The following is an 18,203-nucleotide window of genomic DNA, read 5'->3' as shown; positions in this document are numbered from 1 at the left end:
ATAATGGAGACACTGAGGGGTAAAGAGGCTGGGTGGCTTTTTTTTTCCCATCTCCTTTCTGGACCATGGAGAATTTTATTTAGTAGGTAGGTGTCTTGGCTCCCAGTTTAGGCCTCTGTTCCCTAGATCAAGCCAAACAAAATGATGGCAAGGCCACGGTCATTCTTTACTTGGGGATGTGTGCTTCCCTGATGGGTAGTGCTGCATGCCTGTACTAGGCCCTCGAGCCCAGGAGCCCAGTGTGTTTTCTTTCATCAGGAAGAGAGTCACTTTCTCACTGCTAGTTAAATCAGCCCCTTTATTTCCTCCTTATGAGGGGAATGGCACACTTTGTCTCCCTCTTCATCCTTCCAGTTGTTTAGTATCTGGCCACTCCATGGTTGTATTTTGGTGAATAGCTGATTAATTTTCTTCAACCAGAAGGTGCAGTTCCTGATGACAGTGATACAATTCAGTTTCCATCCTTTACCTTTGTCGCCCGTACCCCTTCCTCCTAGCACAGTTTTTTATGGTTAGTAGGAGTGATAGTTTCAAATATATCAGAAGGAAGAATTGATTCAGTAGTCGTTTGACGACTTGACTGATTAGCAGAGATCAGGAGAAGGTTCATAACTGTGAAATCCTCTGCAGCATGGATTTTAACAGCTCTTTAGGGAGCTAGTTAATGATAGAATCTCTACAGAAACACAGGCATCACACATTCTCTCTCTCTCTCTCTCTCTCTCTCTCTCTCTCTCTCTCTCTCTCTCTCTCTCTCTCTCTCTCTCTCTCTCTCCCTCTCCCTCTCCCTCTCCCTCTCCCTCTCCCTCTCCCTCTCCCCACCCCCCCAACCAGCAGCATCCCCATATAACACTCAGAGGTGGTATCATGATAGGAAGTAGGCTCATAATTTCTATTTACACATCGAAGTAATTACTGTGGGCCCGGGCAGGGCACTCAGTCTTCAGTCAGAGTTGCTTACATAGTTCCTTTCTTGCGTTATCAGGCAGAGGAGTCTAATTCTGGTTGGAACTTGTCCCACGGCTGGATTTTCCCTCTGGAAGAATGTGATTATCAGACATGGAATTCAGTCGGCCTGCCGAGCCTGGCTTTAGTCTCATCCGTGTTCCTGTTGTCATTGCCATTTGTCCTTTAACCAGATGTATGTGACTTTGGGCTTGGCTCTTTAATGTTGGGGGTTGTTCTCTTCCCTTTCTCCTGGTGCAGTGTCTATGAACCAGATAGGAGTGCATTACGGAGGAAGGAACGAGAAAGAAGAAGCCAGGAGGCACAGCAGGACAGTGGCGGCTTTAATTCCAGTTACTCTCTCTTCAGTGAACCCTACAAGGTAGATGGCTTTCAGCTGGTCAACCCCCCCTTTGCTTCTGGGAATGTTCTGTGAAGGAGTTGACAAGAGACCCCAGTTAGTTTTTTGTCCTGGGAAGATAGTCCTGCCACTGTAGCACCCATCCCCCCCCCCCAAAAGTTATATTTAGATTGCAAGGCTATGTTGGTTCTTTACTTCATAGGTTAAGTGTGACGCTGAGACCCACTTGCTATGACTTTTGTCAATAATTCAGACTTCATCTCTTTGGTTTCAAAATTAATGCCATCTGTTATGTTTTTTGATCTCTTAACTACTATTCTAAAGAGTTTAGGTTAGATATTTGATATGTGTGGCTCATGCAAGGATCAAGGCACCTGTTAGGGCTAATGAAATTGGGGGTCTTCAGGATTGTTCAGTGGTGGAGGTAGCAGCTACCAAGCCTAAAATCCTGAATTGATCCCTAGGACTCAAATGGTGGAAGGAGATAACCAAATTGCAAGTTGCTCCCCCCCCACGCACACGTAACATAATTTTTTTTATGCAAGTTGCAAAATCACTTCTAATTTTAACCAAAGACCAGCCATTGAGACACGCTGCATACTTTTTATCCACAGTACAGAGGTCACCTCTCTTCCAAATGAAACATCTTCCAAGGTTCATGAACATTTCAGGCTGTAAAAATATGGACAATTTAGGGTGGGGGAAATTTTGCATAGTTGATCTCATATTGCTTCTCAGTTCACCCTGCTTCCTCTAGCCTAACACATTGTTTCTGACAAGAATAGTTACTTACTTAGAATCTGGAAGCAAACTTATAGCTGAGTCAAATCTAAAATTTCAAGAAAAGCTTTTAGTAGCTCTGCAAAACAACTATTATCTAATCCAAGAAAGACAATGTAGAGCATTTTGTGAAGTTATAAGAGTAAATTTTCTGATTTCCAGGTTACATAAATATACAAAATATGTATGTATATATAAATAATAACAAATACATTTTGGTTATAGCACAATATACCAAGATACCAAGGACAGCTTTCTGTTTTTTTTTAAATATGCACTGAGGTTGGTTATCTATTACAAGTTTCCAGTGTTCTTGAATAATGTGGAGACTAACAGCTATGTTCAGATCCCATAAAGACTTTGGTTTCCTCTCTCAGCTCTCATTGTGAATGTGTCAGTCTTGAGCATGTGACCCCCATGGACACCTGTCCACTGTTTCCTGTGTCTTATCTCTAACAGGATCATGGGTATGTTTTTTATTTCTACAGACCAACAAGGGGGATGAACTCTCCAACCGGATCCAGAATACGCTAGGAAATTACGACGAAATGAAAGACTTTTTAACCGACAGATCCAACCAGAGTCACCTTGTCGGCGTCCCCAAGCCGGGTGTTCCTCAGACTCCCGTGAACAAGGTAGATGAACATTTTGTGGCGGAGTCAAGGGCCCAGCCCCAGCCCTCATCTGTCTGCAACACTGCATCGTCCACACCTGCAGCTGTCCCTGTGCAGCAGAGTAAGAGGGGTGCCATGGGCTGGCAGAAGACTGGGCACCCACCATCCGAGGGCCAACAGAGAGCAGGTAAGGAGGGGCATGAGGCAGTTTCTCAAAGAACCCACAACGAAAAACCTATTCACTGTGTGCGGAGTCCCTCACCCTCATCATCACTGCCTTCTTCTTCCAACTCAGCGCAACAGGGCTCTCTCAGGACCCTGCTTGGAGATGGTGTTGGCAGACAGCAGACAAGGGCCAAGCAAATGTGCAATGTGGAGGCGGGGCTTCAGACCCAGGAGAGGCCACCTGCGATGGCAGCCAAGCACAGCGGCAGTGGACACTGTGTTCAGAACTTTCCTCCATCCCTGGCTTCAAAACCCAGCCTGGTACAGCAGAAACCAACAGCGTACGTGCGGCCAATGGATGGCCAAGACCAGGCTCCTGATGAATCTCCGAAGCTCAAGTCATCCACAGAAGCTGGTGTACACTGCACAGCCTACAGAGGGGTCCCAGCCAACAAATCAGAGTCAGCCAGATCCAAGGCCAAGCTCGCTAAGTTTAGCATTCCCAAGCAAGCAGAGGTGAGTCCTTTCTCATCACAGTTACACGCAACTAAATAGTAGCATGACCTGAAAATGCAGCTTTCATGTTCCTATCCCTCTCACTTCCCTGTTGATGTGTAGCCCTTAGACAGAAGTTACAGTTTTTAAAGTTTTCAAATTCATTAATCTAGGGTTATGTTAAGTACTGAAAATATATCTACACATATATGTATAAATGTATTTGTATGTGTTTATGATGTATAGGAATTACTTAGGGAAGGAATGCCTTCTTTGGTTGAGTTCATGGAGTTTCTTGAACAAGATAGTATTAACTAAGATATATAGTAGCAATATAAAACACTTCAAAGGCTGTAATTCAGCTTTCAAGGAGGTAAAGTTGTTCTGTAAAATAGCTCAGAACTCTTAACACTTTTATCCATTTTGAAAAGTTTTATGATAAACTTCTTAAAGGAAATTTCATAAGAATCTGCAAAGTATTAAATCGGCACTGAGTCTGGTTGATATTCCAATACATTAGATATCCCATTCACTTTATAAGACCTGTGATTCGGTTCATTCGTGTTAATTAAACAGAATTGCGTGGGCTCTTCATATGATATGAAAATGTTCGGCTATATGAGCATATTCTCAGAATGAATGAAGTGTTCCAGTTCATGCTCTCCTGGTTTGCATTTTGACTTTGTGGTAGCACATTTGTTCACTGCATTACACAATGTGTGGAGTGGATGCACTGAGTGTGAAAAATTTAACAAGCCTGTCGCTCGACAGGTTGTGGGAAAGGCAGTGACTAGCTCCTTGAACAGTGACTCTGAATGGAAAACAATCTTTTTAAAGTGGCGTGTCTCATTCCATATTCCAAATTGATGATAGCTGTCACGAGCACACGAAGAGGAATTACGACTGTGCACATGTGCTTTTGTTGTCTCTCTGAGATGGAGCCTGGGAGCCAAAATAGTCTTTCTTTAACCCTGTTCTTAGGAGCTGCTGAGTCGCTTTTCGCTTTGACATGTTCTTCTTTAAAGATGGAAGAAGGATGTGACCAGAGTGTTTTTTACATCTTAATTCAATTTAATAACCAAAGGAAACAAAGGATTTGGCATTTCCTGTTGTGTTTTTGACAAGGCTGAGCATAGCGTTTCTGTGCCATCATCTTGGAATTCCCCATGGGCCATTTGGGAGATAACCCTGTTACCCAGAGACTGTCACTCAGAGAGAGACTGTCTTTTGCACTCCAGGAGGTGTTTACTAAGGTTCTAATTAGGAAATGTGGTGACGTGCACCAGTAGCTTTTTTTGATTACACATTTATGATGTATTCTAGCAATTAGGGATCAGGAATGATTAGAAATAATGGAAACAAAATGTAATTTCTCCAGGCATTTAAAAAATAATTATTTTTATCTTTTAAATTATGTGTATGTATGTGTGTATCCGTGTGTGAGTATACATATGAGTGCACGTACCCATGGAGATCAGAGATGTTGGATGCCTGGGACCTGGAATTACAGTTACTTGTGGCTTCCTGTTGAGAATCAAACTTTAAAATAGCAACACACGTTCTCTAGGCATTGTTTATAAGAAACACCTGGATACCACCATATTGAACTGAATTCCTCAGGATCTTGGTTTTGTCATTGTCATCAAATGAGCTCTGTTGGCAAAGGAAGTCTCTAGCTCATCCTTGAACAGTGGTAGCCAACTTAAGCCACTAGTGTTCTGTTTACACTTTTCCTTTTAGTTGATTCCTTGTTAAAATGATGTTTTCCCACTGCAGCAACTTCAGCTTATTAGGTAACTATTTATTCATTTAGAATCCAGTGAGATAGATAGTTCTGACTAAAAGCAATGAGATGTCTTTTCCATACCCAGTGTGGCCTTGTGCAGATACCTTCGATGAGTTATCAGTACTCTGGACATCATCATGATGCCCTTTGAGGACCCCAGATCAGGGACAACTGTGAGAAATCAGAGTGATGCATAGAAACTGTTTTCATTGTTCCTACATACAGCATTGAAAACAGACAGCCTTTTGCCTCCCCATGCTCTGTCCTGAGAGTGTCAAAGAGGCCAGGCATGCATTGACAAAAAGGAATAACTGGAAGTGTGTGTGTTTGTGTGCGTGTGTGTGTTCATGTGCACACATGCGCATGCAAATAGATGTTTGGCATTATGTAAGAACATTCCTCCTAAGAAAGTCAGGTTGGTAGCTCGATGCAATGAAACTTGAGATATTAAAAATCTACAAAGTGATCTCTGCCTTCAGGATATTTATCCCCATGAATTGAATAAATTGGTCTCTAGCACTTAACTTTTTAATTTGCAATTTATCCCACAGTTACAACTACTTTTAAAATCGGTCTTCTAGTCTCATGAACATTCTCTCACCTCTACCATCCTTGTAGTGAAACAGTTTTGTTATTTGTTTGAAAATGAAGAAATTGTGAATCTCTCTGGCCTGGTTTTATATTTCATCAAGTCTGTGCTCTTTCCTTTACAACAACTCCATTCTGCCTGCTGCCACAGAGGGTTATTTGTTATAATTCTTTACTCTTTAATAATGGGTAATTAGTGTAGAAAAATCTAGTGCAGTTTGATGTGGAAGTTAAAGGCCTCAAGAGAATTCCTTAACCAGTACACCTGCCTCTCAGCTAGTTTATCCCAGTTCAGTTTGGGGCTTAATGAAAAACATATTTTTGTTGTTATAGCTGAGTCTCCTCTTCTTGATGCCACCCCTCATTAAGTGAACCTCCCCTAGAGTGCCACTTGGAAAGGTATCTTTTGTTAGGTGAGAAACAGGGGACTTAACAAACAGCTGAAACATGCATTCTAGAACATCATAAGACAGGGCATGGCAAATAATTTCCAATCGAAATGAGTTATTTTTGTTACACACACACACACACACACACACACACACACACACACACACCCCACACACACACACACACACATACACACACACAATTCCAGGTTTAGCCTTTGGAGACTATTAACATAGAGATGTAGGTACAGATTTTGTGGGATTTGCAATTTTTACAGAAATATCTGTCTTTGTAAATACATCACCGAGACCCTTCCTGGGCACTGGGTACACTGAAACTTAAGCGTGCCTAGTTTTAAGGTCTTTCAGTCTATGACTCATGGGGTAATGTGAAATTGTTATTAAGATAATAACTTTTCATTTGGAAAAGTACTTCATATCAAACTCAGATTGGTACCTATTTATATGGTGGGCCAGTAGGAGTAGGCACATACATGACAGAGTCATGAAAAAGTGTACTATGTTTACCTGCTGGTTGAGGAATCTGAAGAAGGCATATTAAAGCAGGTCCCCACTTGCCAAGGTGTCCTCGTAGAGTGTGCAGTCAAATTTTTTAAAAGTTTGTATTGTCTAGTGGTATTCCAAAAGCTGTATACCTTATGCTCATTTTCTATTAATCAGGAGCAGTGATTTGAATATGCTGTTGCACAGACCTCTGATGACTGGCATGGGAACATATTTAAAATCCAAGGGACAAAGCCAGTCCTATTACCCATTGCTGTGTTGATGTGGAAAGAGATCTCTAAATTTGAGTGTCAGTTAACAGACTATGTTAGGGACTTTAGTTGTGATTGATGCTTCATTTACAAGAATAGAGTAACTGTTTGGTTGATTAGATTTGCTTTGTTAAAATGTGCACTGAAATACTTTAAGATATATTGATTAAACATAGCATTTTCATGACCAGCATTTTCTAAAAAATCACCATTTATGTCACAAGTAAGAGTAGAAAAACGAAATGCCATGATTCTACAAAATAGCTTCCCAGAAAAGCAATTAACTGATTTTGTTCCAAGTTCACAGAAGATAAATGATGTAGGCTTCCTATTTCCTGTCACTCTTGGTTACCTTTGTATGAAAATGGATTTCTTCCAAATTAAAGTCGGCACCAGCCTGTCGGGCGAAAAGGCATCTGCAAAAACAGAGTGTATATTACATATTCAAGCCAGTCGGAATTTCTTAATTACAATTGAGATGTATAATGTTTTCAAATCAAAGTATGCTGTCAGATTATTCCTTGAAGAAATGAGGGGGCTCTGTGGAGCCAGAAGACTCAGTTTCACTCTGTTGTAGTCTCATTCTTCCTATCATTCTCTCCTCTACTCTGCATTCCCCAAGACAGGGGAGGCAGGTCCTGTGGGACAGAGTGGCTTAGCAACAGCACCGTGTATAAAAATCTGTACTTCCTCCTGTCCACAGTATTGATATGCACAGCCTCCATCCTTAGAAATTCCACACCATGCATGTGCAGAGCCTCCATCCTCTGAGAACATCCACAGCATGCGTGTGCAAATACACAGCCTCCATCCTCTGAGAAATTCCACACCATGCATGTGCACAGCCTCCACCCTCTGAGAACATCCACACCATGCGTGTGCACATGCACAGCCTCCATCCTGAGAAATTCCACACCATGCATGTGTACAGCCTCCTCCCTGTGAGAACATCCACATCATGCGTGTGAAAATACACAGCCTCCACCCTCTGAGAACATCCACACCATGCGTGTGCACATGCACAGATGCTGCCCTCTGAGAACATCAAACTCTTCCTTGTCCTGAAGAAGTTCAGTAGTGGACAGGAGTCAAATACTCATCCCCCATGCACCATGAATGCACATGCCTTCCTTGTTCCATCTGGGTCATTCTGAAGGTCATAATGGAGGCTAGCACATGGAAATACTTCTACTTTTTAGCCCTTTTATGTTTAGTCAGTGGACCCTAAAAGGTCTGTTAAAATAGGTCCCCTGTATGAAGGTGTCCTTCCTGTTCCCTTGCCTCCCAGGGATCCTTCAGATTGATATTAGAAAGCTAAGTTTTCTAGCTTTAAGGTGGGAAACCACTTCTGAGGGTAGAGGCCTCAGGATAGGCCCCAGCAGGAGGTTATTAGCAAGCCTGCCTTGTTTTTCCTGTCTCTCCTTTCCCTTTTTGTAAAGTCCCCTCCCCCAGAAAACATCTGGAAGGATTACAAGACTGGCTTCTCTGAAACCACAGCCTTATGTGTGTGAGTTGACTCCAAATCTGGGGCTACTCAGGAGTCTGAGGCCTCTGCATTTGGTGGCACCATATATTTCTGCAAGAGGTCTCATGATGTTTATTTACTTCATCTTCTTTTGTCAACAATCCTTCTGCTGTGTAAGAGACCTGGTGGCCACAGATTGAAAACTAGCAAGAACTGGGTTCAAATTCCAGGTCTGCAGCCTGTTAGTGAAGTGACTATGAGCAGATACATCCGGTTTCTACCTATGAGAACTAGAGACAATGGTAGTAGTTCTGTGGCAGAGACAGTGTGTGAGTGTGTGTATGTGTGTGGTTAGCAGTGTAATTAGAGGAAAGATAATACAGGAATGGCAGATGTTAGCTATATTAGTGATACAAAGTAAAGGTAGGAAAGCAGGAGGAAGGAGTGACGAGGAAGAGAGAATTTGGAAAAAGGTAGGTTGTGTGTGTGTGTGTGTGTGTGTGTGTGTGTGTGTTTGTTTAATAGTCAAAATCTTGGTGATTTCTGAGATTATCTTGGGCTAATATAACAAAACCTCAGTGACATGATTCTCCCTTGTTTAGTGTTAAGTCCCCTGGCCTCCTGGGGTAGTATTCCCAAGTCTGGGATCATATTTGCTCTTTCTTTGTCTCTTCTGTGTTTTTCCTTCGGAACTATTATAACACTGAGCTTTATTTCCAATTAAATGAAAGACAGAATCAACAAGATTTGCGTAGAGGGAAAGTTAGAATGTTCAGGCAGTGAGCACTTAGAGCGACTCATTGATCAGAGCTATTGGAGGCACGGCATATTAAATAGCATGTTTAATTGGGCCGAGCAGCAGACTCACTTATCTCCATGTGATTACCCAGCATTAGCAATACCTTTATAGTGCATGGAAAGAGGGTCTCTCTGACGCTGTGTGCAGTCCACTCCCATAGCTGCATGCGTGATCTGCAGCCTCCCTTGGCCATCCATCCTCAGTTCTGTTTTGCCCTAAAGTCAGATTTCAGGACAAGTATACCGTCAGGAGCACTGTTGTCTAGGTGCAGTCTTTTGCAGATACTGTCGGGATTTGAGAGTGAGGAGTGTGGCTGATAGAGCTGGTGATGACCTTGTAACAGGGAGTTATGATAAAACCGTCAGCAGCTATTGCACAATGTGAGTGAGTTTATATTTGATCAACATCTAGAGCAGTGATTGGCATGCAGACTGCACTCAATGAAAGTCCTAGATGTAACGATGTGTTATAATTACAAATGATAATCACAAACAGCTGTATTGACTTTACTTCTACCTTCTAACGCACCTAACCCCAGATTGTTTGACAGCCCAAATCTGGAAATCGAGGTGAAGTTATGAATGCACTAGGATAGAAGACCTACAAAGGCAGGGATTTTTGTTCTTGACATTGTGCTCCTTCAGCGCTGCCTGACACATAGTTTGTGCTCAGTGGATACTTTCTAAACTAGCCCATTAGCTTAAAGGTGTGAGTGAAAGCCTGCACTCTTCTCCATTCAGTACCTACTCCCCCATGCTGAGGCCTCACTGGTTTGTTAGGCCTTTTATGGGAAGAGGAGCTAGATATGCCCCAGTGTATAATTTATAGCTGCTGTTTTGGAGAGCAATGGGAACTGTCTTTACTGATGTATGTAAACACAGCACATACAAAACGAGTCTTCCAGGTGTGTTCTGGCCTCTGAAACAAAGGCTAAGCAGACAGTGGCTCCAAAGAGCTGTTTTGTCCTATGCTCCCTGCTTCTCCCTCTTCATCCTTCTCTTCTTCCCCTGCCCTCTCCTTTTCCAGGAGGTCTTTACAACAGACGCTCCCCCATACGTGTGCGTGTGTGTGTGTGTGTGTGCGCGCACACACATGTATGTATGTGTGTGTGTTTGTGTGTGTGTTCTCTAGTCACAGGGTAAGAGTTGGAGTGAGAGGACATAGGATGAGGAGGGCGAGAGTATGTTGGGGGAAGGAAGGGTGAGCCCACACTTTCCAGTCCTCTGCTGCATGAATAAACTTTTAATGGACGAGAACATTCCAGAATACAGAGCTAGCACACCCCCTGAGCCTCTAAGAATGCCCCCAACCCTTTCCCTCTGCATGCTGTTTTGCACTTTATCAATCCTGCCTGACGTGATTCCCATTTCAGTTATTCACGGGAGCGCAGTGCTTCCTAATTGGCAAGTACAATCCACATGTGTACCAGAGCTCTGTTTGTTTGTTGCCCCCACAGATCCCTCTTTCAGAGACATTGCTACTTGCAGAGTGTTCGTGTGTCCTAGCTCTAGGCATTCCCTTGATACATAGTAAATAGCTCACCCTTGTCTGTGTAACAGACGGACAAACAGTAGAAAATAGAAACATGTACACATTCAGTCATTTGTCTGTGTAAACCCTGACAACAAATATAGATCAGCCTCCTCCACCCCACAATCCTTGGCACTCGCAAAACAGGACTTCAGCAATGTAGGGCCCCTGTGCTCCTCATGGGCATTTGATTTCTTGTCTCTGTTGCCCCTACAAAAGCTTATTCTGTTTTCAGTTCTCACAGCTAAAGGGGAACATCTAGCCAACAGCCCCAGAGGGGCTGCCTTCCCAGCAGTTGATGGCTCTGGCCCTTCCCGAGGCTCATCTGCAGTCCAGTCTTTTAAAAGCTAACGCTTTGCTTCATTTGTGTCCTAGGATTTCATCGTTGTTGACGGTGTTCTTTTTGCCCACCTTTAATTGTTAGCTTCTGTTGAATGGGTCTTGCTGGGTCCTGTTGGCAGCATCTCTCATAGGGTCATGCCACTCTTTCGATACAATAAAAAAGATAAAGTGCATCTGAGCATGAACTTCCAGAGTAGACCTCCCTGACTCTTTATAGCCAGTTGGACTAATTACTCTCTTAAAATTTCTGTTCCACCCATTTTATTGTGTGTGATGTATGTAGTGGAGAGAAGAGAAAACAGCGAGGGAGGGGATTTGGGCAAGCACATTTGGGGTTGGAATATAGAGAGCGAGCTGATAAACTAAGTGGGGTGGAGAAATGGCTGAGGGGCCCTAAGAGCTCTTGCAGAAGCCTTATGTTCTCAGCACCTACATCAAGTGATTCATAATCCTCTGTTATTCCATCTCTGGGAAATCCAGTGCCCTCTTCTGACCTCCTGGGCACCTGCATATGTGTTTGTGCACATGTGCACTCAGGTGGGCACACACACATACCACAAATAAAAATAAAATAAATCTTTTCAAAAATTAAGAAGGCTGTTAAAAAGTGAGTCGTGTGGAAGAAAGGGGAAGACATGAAGGGTTTGTTATGGGACTGTCTTAGGAGAAGGAACATGGCACACAGTATGGAATGATGGCTGGTACAAAGGTGTGTTTGGGAACACATCTCTTCACATTGGGATGGCGAGAAAACAGTAAGTTGCAACAGAACACAGAAAGGAAGCTTTGGAGATGAAATGGCGTGAAGGAGTTCAGCTTTGCTGTAAGTGAAACCTTGGGCAACACTGAATGATTTGGCCTGGAGGAGTGCCGTGAACTAATCTAGGGATGAAAAGAATCAGTCTGGCTGCCACATCTGGAGTGGTCTGGAGCAGGGCAGAGGTAGAAGCAGGAGATGAGGCGGCAGGCTATTGCACCCATGCAGGAATGCTTCAGTTGCTTCTGTTTCTGTGACTGAAATACCCAGCAGAAACCAATGAAAGAATATTTGTGTGGGTTTTGTGTATGCTTTTTCTCACTGCGTCAAATTTGGAGAGCAAATAATTATTTTGGTTCCTTGTTTGGGAGGATGCCAGACGTACAGCTCCATACATGGTATTGGGGGTGAGTGAGAGGCACTTTTTCATTCACACACATTGGGCTAGGAAGTAGAGAATGCAGCTGGAACCATGGCTAGGGTATAACGTCTAAGAGCTCATCCAAGGTAACCACTCTCACCACCCAGAACCCACCTCATAGAACTCACAGCCTCTCAAAATGCAGGCACCTGCTGGGGAGCAAGTGTGCAAAACACGAGCTTGTGGGCATTTCAGGCAAACTGTAACCTCAGGAGGAGAAGATAGATTGCCACACACTGGTACTGAGGGTGTTCAGAAGGGAAGGATGGATCCTGGAAGTATTTTGAAGGAGAGCCAGTACGGGTTGCTGACAGCGTGAGTGATGACAGAAAGAACTGAGGACAGTTTTGACCTGAGCTGGGAAGAGCAGCAAGATGCTTTCACCTGAGATGAGGAAGGTTGCACGTACGACAGAGTGGAGTGAGAAGCCAAGAATGGGCTTGAGCTCCTTAGATTTGAAATGCCTCTTAGGTGTGTGGGTGAGGATGTGAGATGAGATACAGTTTGCTCCGACGGGTGCATAGCTACTGAAGAAGGAAGGCTGTTCGGGCCATAGACACAGATTTGGAGTTTTTGGAAGTACGCGCGGTGACTAACAACTGAGATTGAGTGAGGTTGACTCCACCCTGGGGGACATGAGTGTGGACAAGGTAGAGAACTGAGCCCCTCCCACAGGAAGAAGTCAGTGCGAACAGAGAAGGGATCAGAAGGAAGGAAGACAACTGAGTAGCTGTGTTTCGAAGCCACAAGAAAAGGTGGTAAAAAGAAAAGTACCCATATCCACTATCTTGTCAGAATTAGTTAGCTAGAAGTCATTAGTTACTTTGATGAGAGTCTCAGGTTCCGAAGATAGACTAGAGAGAGGATTTAGAAACTTTACCTATGAGCAACTCTTTGTGCCAAGTGAAGAAAGGATTTTGAAAATACTGTCTTATTTGTAAAAATGTACATAACATTAGGAACATAAAGATGAGTAAATTGAATTGTATTACAATTTGGAAAGACTTACACATATGTAGGGAGAGATATTAGATACCTGTGCCGCTGACCACGCCAGCTTAGGGCATGGCTGCAGGTGCATACGGACATGGGAAAGAAAGGACTTGGAGGAGAGACACTCTTTCTCTTTTTTGGGTTTCTAGTAGCTTCTGTGTCTCCCTACATTGCCCCTTTTAGTCTAAAGAAAAGATTTAGTCTTGAAACAAATCTAAATTGTGTCAATATACAAAATGTCCCAAACACACATAAAGTATATATACATAGAAGATGGTCAGCGGCACAGGTATCTGATACTTCTCCCTACACACATAGACTATTGGGATAGGTTTTTCTGATTTTTAAAAAATAGTTATGTCTTTTAAATTGAGATAAGGATATACATGATTGTTACTGTATTTATTTTCATCACTATCATGGACACTTCATCAGTGGTCATTGGGCAGTTTGTAAATATTTCAGTGGATGGGATTCAGAGGTTAAATATCATATGGTTGAATAACTTCAGTAGCTTTGTCTTACAATTTACTTAATTCAGAGCAAAGTTTATTTGCTTAATGTTTTCAGTAACCACGGAAATATTTTAAAGCTTTTTCTTGAATATAAATTATTTTATAGAGTGACAAGTGAATTTTGTATATATTTATGATTTGTTCATAAGAAACAGTCTTAACCACTTAATTCTGGAGTGAGGAAATGATGAGCAAATATAGACTTTTGGCCATTTTTTTTGGTCATTTACCTATTTTTCTTTTGAAATAGTTGTACATTATTTTCCTTAAGAATACTAAAATAGCCAGGCATTGGTGGCGCATGCCTTTAATCCCAGCACTCGGGAGGCAGAGGCAGGTGGATCCCTGTGAGTTCAAGGTCAGTCTGGTCTATAGAGCAAGTTCCAGGATAGCCTCTAAAACAATACAGAAACCCTGTCTCGAAAAACAAAACAAAACAAAATTAAAATGTTGAAGAAATTGGCATTTCCTAAATAGTATAATAGGCAACTTCTTAGTTTCTTAATTAATTTTTATTTTTAGTGGAGAAATTAAAAATTTCTCCTCCTTTTCATCTTTGTTACTAGAGTTAGATATACCATTCCTATAAGCATAAAGAGCTAAATTGGATATAAAAGTATAAATAAAAAGATAAAATATTATCTACCTGTTAATTTAGTTTGCTAAAAGATATAAAATTTTATTTTTGAATAGTCAATTATCAGTATAGTGGGTTTTTTAGTACATCCTTTGTAGTTTCAATTAAAAGTGTAGACATTCTATCTTTATGTAATGTGGATACTAATAGACATCCTTGTGAGACAGATCTTACAGAGGAATGCTCCCTGCTCACTGGCAGACTTAGGGCAAGCCCTGTGACTGTGAGAATTCTAGGTTTTGGGAATCTCTATTATCAGTGTTTTATACTGACTGCTGCACGCATAGTATTAGGACTGTCCTCAGAGACTGTAAGCTCCTGGGACAATCTCCTTGCATTATTCTTTTTCCACGATCTTCTAGAGTTGTTCTTGTTAGAGGAAGTAGTGAATTATTTTAACTATGAGTTATGGGTATTGAGTTTCTGTATCTGAAATACAGAGAGACCAGTTTGTTTTTTAAAAAGATCAGAATGCAGTTCTAACATGCCATCCCATCAGACGAGAGGTTTTGTCACGACCCGGATCAGACCCCATGCTGCTTACTCTTCATTCCTCTGTCAAGCATACTTTGTGTATTTTCTTATATCTGTAGTGTTATCCCTTCTAGTGTTCCTGCCAAATAATCTTCAGGCTTCCTCTTTAAATAGTAATGGCTGTAAGTGTTTAATTGTTAATCCTTTACGTACAAGCCGAGGCCTTGCACATGCTAGGCAAGCTCTCTGCTATTGGAACATATCCTCAGCCCTTCCATCTTATTAGTAGTATTTTTTCTGTTTAATAACTTTTCATTGTTACTAATTGGTATCGTGGTTATTTAAATAATTTGAATAATGAAGACAAGAAAGTTTAAAAGTCAATTCAAATCCCACTACCTAAGATAAGAGGTTGCAGAGGAGAGGAGCTAATTCTGTGTAACATCATCTCTCCCTTCATTTGTCTGTGCACGTGTTCCTGCGTGAAGGGTACACACACGGCAACGTACACATGGGGAGGTCAGAGGTCAACCTCTGGTATCAGAGCTCTCCTTGCTCTTGTGCAGCTGCCCCATGAGCTTCTGGATGATTTTCCTGCCTGCTTTCCAACTAGCTGTATGTGCTGGGATTGTAGACACTATGCCACCACGTCTGCTTTTAGATGGGTTCCAGGGCTCTGAACTCAGGCCATCATTCTGGCACAGCAGGCCCTTTCTCCCGCCCAGCTGTCCCCCTGGTTCTCTTTCATACACATCACTTTCACCATGGAGCCCCTCCAGCTTTGCTGATAGATACTCTTCTAATGTGCTCATTTGGTACCTCCTTACAGGTTATCTGCTCTTTGTACTTGAGTACCTAAAGAATTTTAGACTGTTCACTGGGTGGTGCTGGTGCAGGCCTGCTTTTAATCCTAGCACCGAATGGCAGAGGCAGGTAGGTCTCTGAGTTTGGGACCAGTTTGGTCTACGGCGTGAGTTCCAGGACAACCTGGGCTACACAGAGAAACCCTGTCTCGAAAAACAAAAACAAACAACAATAACAACCAAGAATGCTCAGTAAAATATATCTCAATATTAAGCAGTTTTTGAAACCTGGAGTGCTCTTTCAATTGCAGGTCTGTTCTTTAAGTTCAAGGGGATTTAAAAAGTATTGAATGTGTGCATTCGGATTTTTCCTCTGAGGGAGTAACTGGTGTTGAGTCACATTGTCTCTTTCAAGAGCTCCTTTCTGCTTTGAGCTGTGACTTTTCTCAGTGGTTTTCAGTCATTTATTTTTGAAGCCTTTCCTGTTGGCTAGTAATTCCTTTTTCAGTCTCTATTCTGTTTTCTGCTGTCCCTGGGTTTTAAAAATTGCTTCATTGTAATTTTCACATTAGTGTTAAGATAAACTTGGTAAGTTATGAAATAATTTACATGCTTTATTTAAAAATATGCCTCTCCATGAGTGCATGAATCATTTTTTCTAATAATTTATAAGAGTATAATTATAATCTCTATTTTAACTGTAAGATAAATGTATTTATTGACATAATTTATTTCTCATAGAAAAAACTGTAAACCAATGTCCCATGTTTGGTTTATAGTTAAATTTTCTTTATAAGGAGTGTTTTCTAGTACCAGAAATCCTCAGGAAGAGAAGCCTCTGCTGATTACACATTTAGAACATGAAGCTATTCCATGTGATGGATCCCAGGTAGATGGCTTAGAGTGTAGTGTCTGTCACTGAGGTCTGAGGTGGCGTTCTGCACTGTGACTTCCTGCCACGAACTTGGCTCCCATTATTTTGCTACTTTCCATTCTGTAGGAGGACTGCTCTTTTCTTTCTTGTTAATAGACACTGTGGTTGTACATGTTCATGGGATGCAGTGATGGCTCCATACATCATGTACTTTTAGTAACGTAGTCAGAGTGTTTGGCGTATCCTTGCAGTTTTTGTGGCGGCACTATTCATATTTTTCTCCTCTGGCTGTTTAGAAATAATGCACTAGTATTAGCCGTAGCCACCCCACACTGCCTTAGAAGACCGGCATGGATTTCAAGCTGAAACTTGGTGCCCACCCACCAGCTTCTCTCCGTCTCCTCTCTCCTGCCCTCTTCAGCCTCTGCTGAGCCCTGCTACACGTGACTTCCATGAGCTGACATCGTTGTCTCCTCATATGAGTAAGAGACACTTGTCTCTCTGTGCCGGTTTATTTCACATACTGTTGTGTCCTGTGGGTTCTTCCCCGCTGTCATCTCATTCCTGTGTGTATGTGTGTGCATCATGTTTCTCCTTTGGTCATCTGTGGTTGTTCAGTTACTCCCATGTCTCAGCCACCTTGAGGAGTGCTGTAATGCAGCCGTGCGCAGCTGGCCGCACTGCTGGACAGACTGACTTCAGTTCCTTTGGGTATATAATCTGGTACTGGGATTCTGGGATCACATACCACTTTTTTTTTAGGGGACAACTGCCATATTTTTATTTCCCAGACTAGCCATACTAATTTACATACAATGTTGCATACATGCAAACAGTGTGTCCATGATCCCAGATGGACCATATTCCTTTCATGCATCATAAATGAGCCAGGGAACGGGATGAGAATACCCTATCCTTAATGGTGCTGCCTGAAAGGATAGCAGGTTTCTGTTGCATCCGACTGACTCAACTAAGTCACCCAATTCCAGGTTTAGTCTGCAAGATCAGGTCTTTATGCTGGGTCATTGTCCAAGTTAAGGTTACTGTTGCTGTGATGAAACACCATGACCAAATGCAAGTTGGTTATGAAAGGGTTTATATAGCTTACACTTCCATATCATAGTCCATCACTGAAGAAAGTCGGGACAGGAGCTTAAACAGGGCAGGACCCTGGAGGCAGGAGCTGATGCAGACGCCATTGAGGGCTGCTGCTTACTGGCTTGTTCCCCATGGCTTGCTAAGCCTGCTTTTTTATAGAACACAGGACCACCAGCCTATGGATGGCATCACCCACAATGGGTTGAACCCTACCCATCAATCACTACTTAAGAAATTCCCTACAGGCTAGTGTACAGCCTGATCTTATGGAAGCATTTTTTTAAACCAGGGTTCCCTGCCCTCAGATGACTTCAGCTTGTGTCCATTTGACATAAATCTAGCCAACACAGTAACCATGTGTCCAGATTCGGTTTTCATTATCATGGTAGATATGACTGCCTCTGTCTGTCTTTCTTCCTGCTTCTCTGTCTTCCTGTCCGTATATCCTTGCAGCTGGTCGGTTTGTGAGCTTTTGAAGGGATAATTTTCTCCAGTCTTTTTTATAGTGTATAGCCATATATCATTTACTTTTTGGAATTGTTTCTTAGTTAAAACGCCATGTTTGTGTAGTTTTTGGATTGATTTCTGAGTGAATC

The 18,203-nt window shown here is 42.3% G+C and overlaps 1 protein-coding gene across 3 annotated transcripts in view; it reads left to right on the top strand.

Moving 5' to 3' along the window:
• The window catches only part of Aff3 (AF4/FMR2 family member 3), a 471,135-nt gene that overhangs the window by 87,665 nt on the left and 365,267 nt on the right, over positions 1-18,203 (top strand). For all 3 annotated transcript variants that reach the window (XM_040729442.1, XM_040729441.1, XM_040729440.1), the window contains 3 exons: positions 1,207-1,327; positions 2,575-2,887; positions 2,996-3,381. In XM_040729442.1, the coding sequence (XP_040585376.1) occupies positions 1,207-1,327; positions 2,575-2,887; positions 2,996-3,381 (820 nt within the window). The remainder of the gene's footprint in view (positions 1-1,206; positions 1,328-2,574; positions 2,888-2,995; positions 3,382-18,203) is intronic.

Source organism: Mesocricetus auratus, unplaced genomic scaffold, assembly GCF_017639785.1.
Source record: "Mesocricetus auratus isolate SY011 unplaced genomic scaffold, BCM_Maur_2.0 Super-Scaffold_100021, whole genome shotgun sequence".
NCBI lineage: Eukaryota > Metazoa > Chordata > Mammalia > Rodentia > Cricetidae > Mesocricetus > Mesocricetus auratus.
Note: the sequence above shows the minus strand (reverse complement) of the source record. Positions and strands in the feature narration are given on the sequence as shown.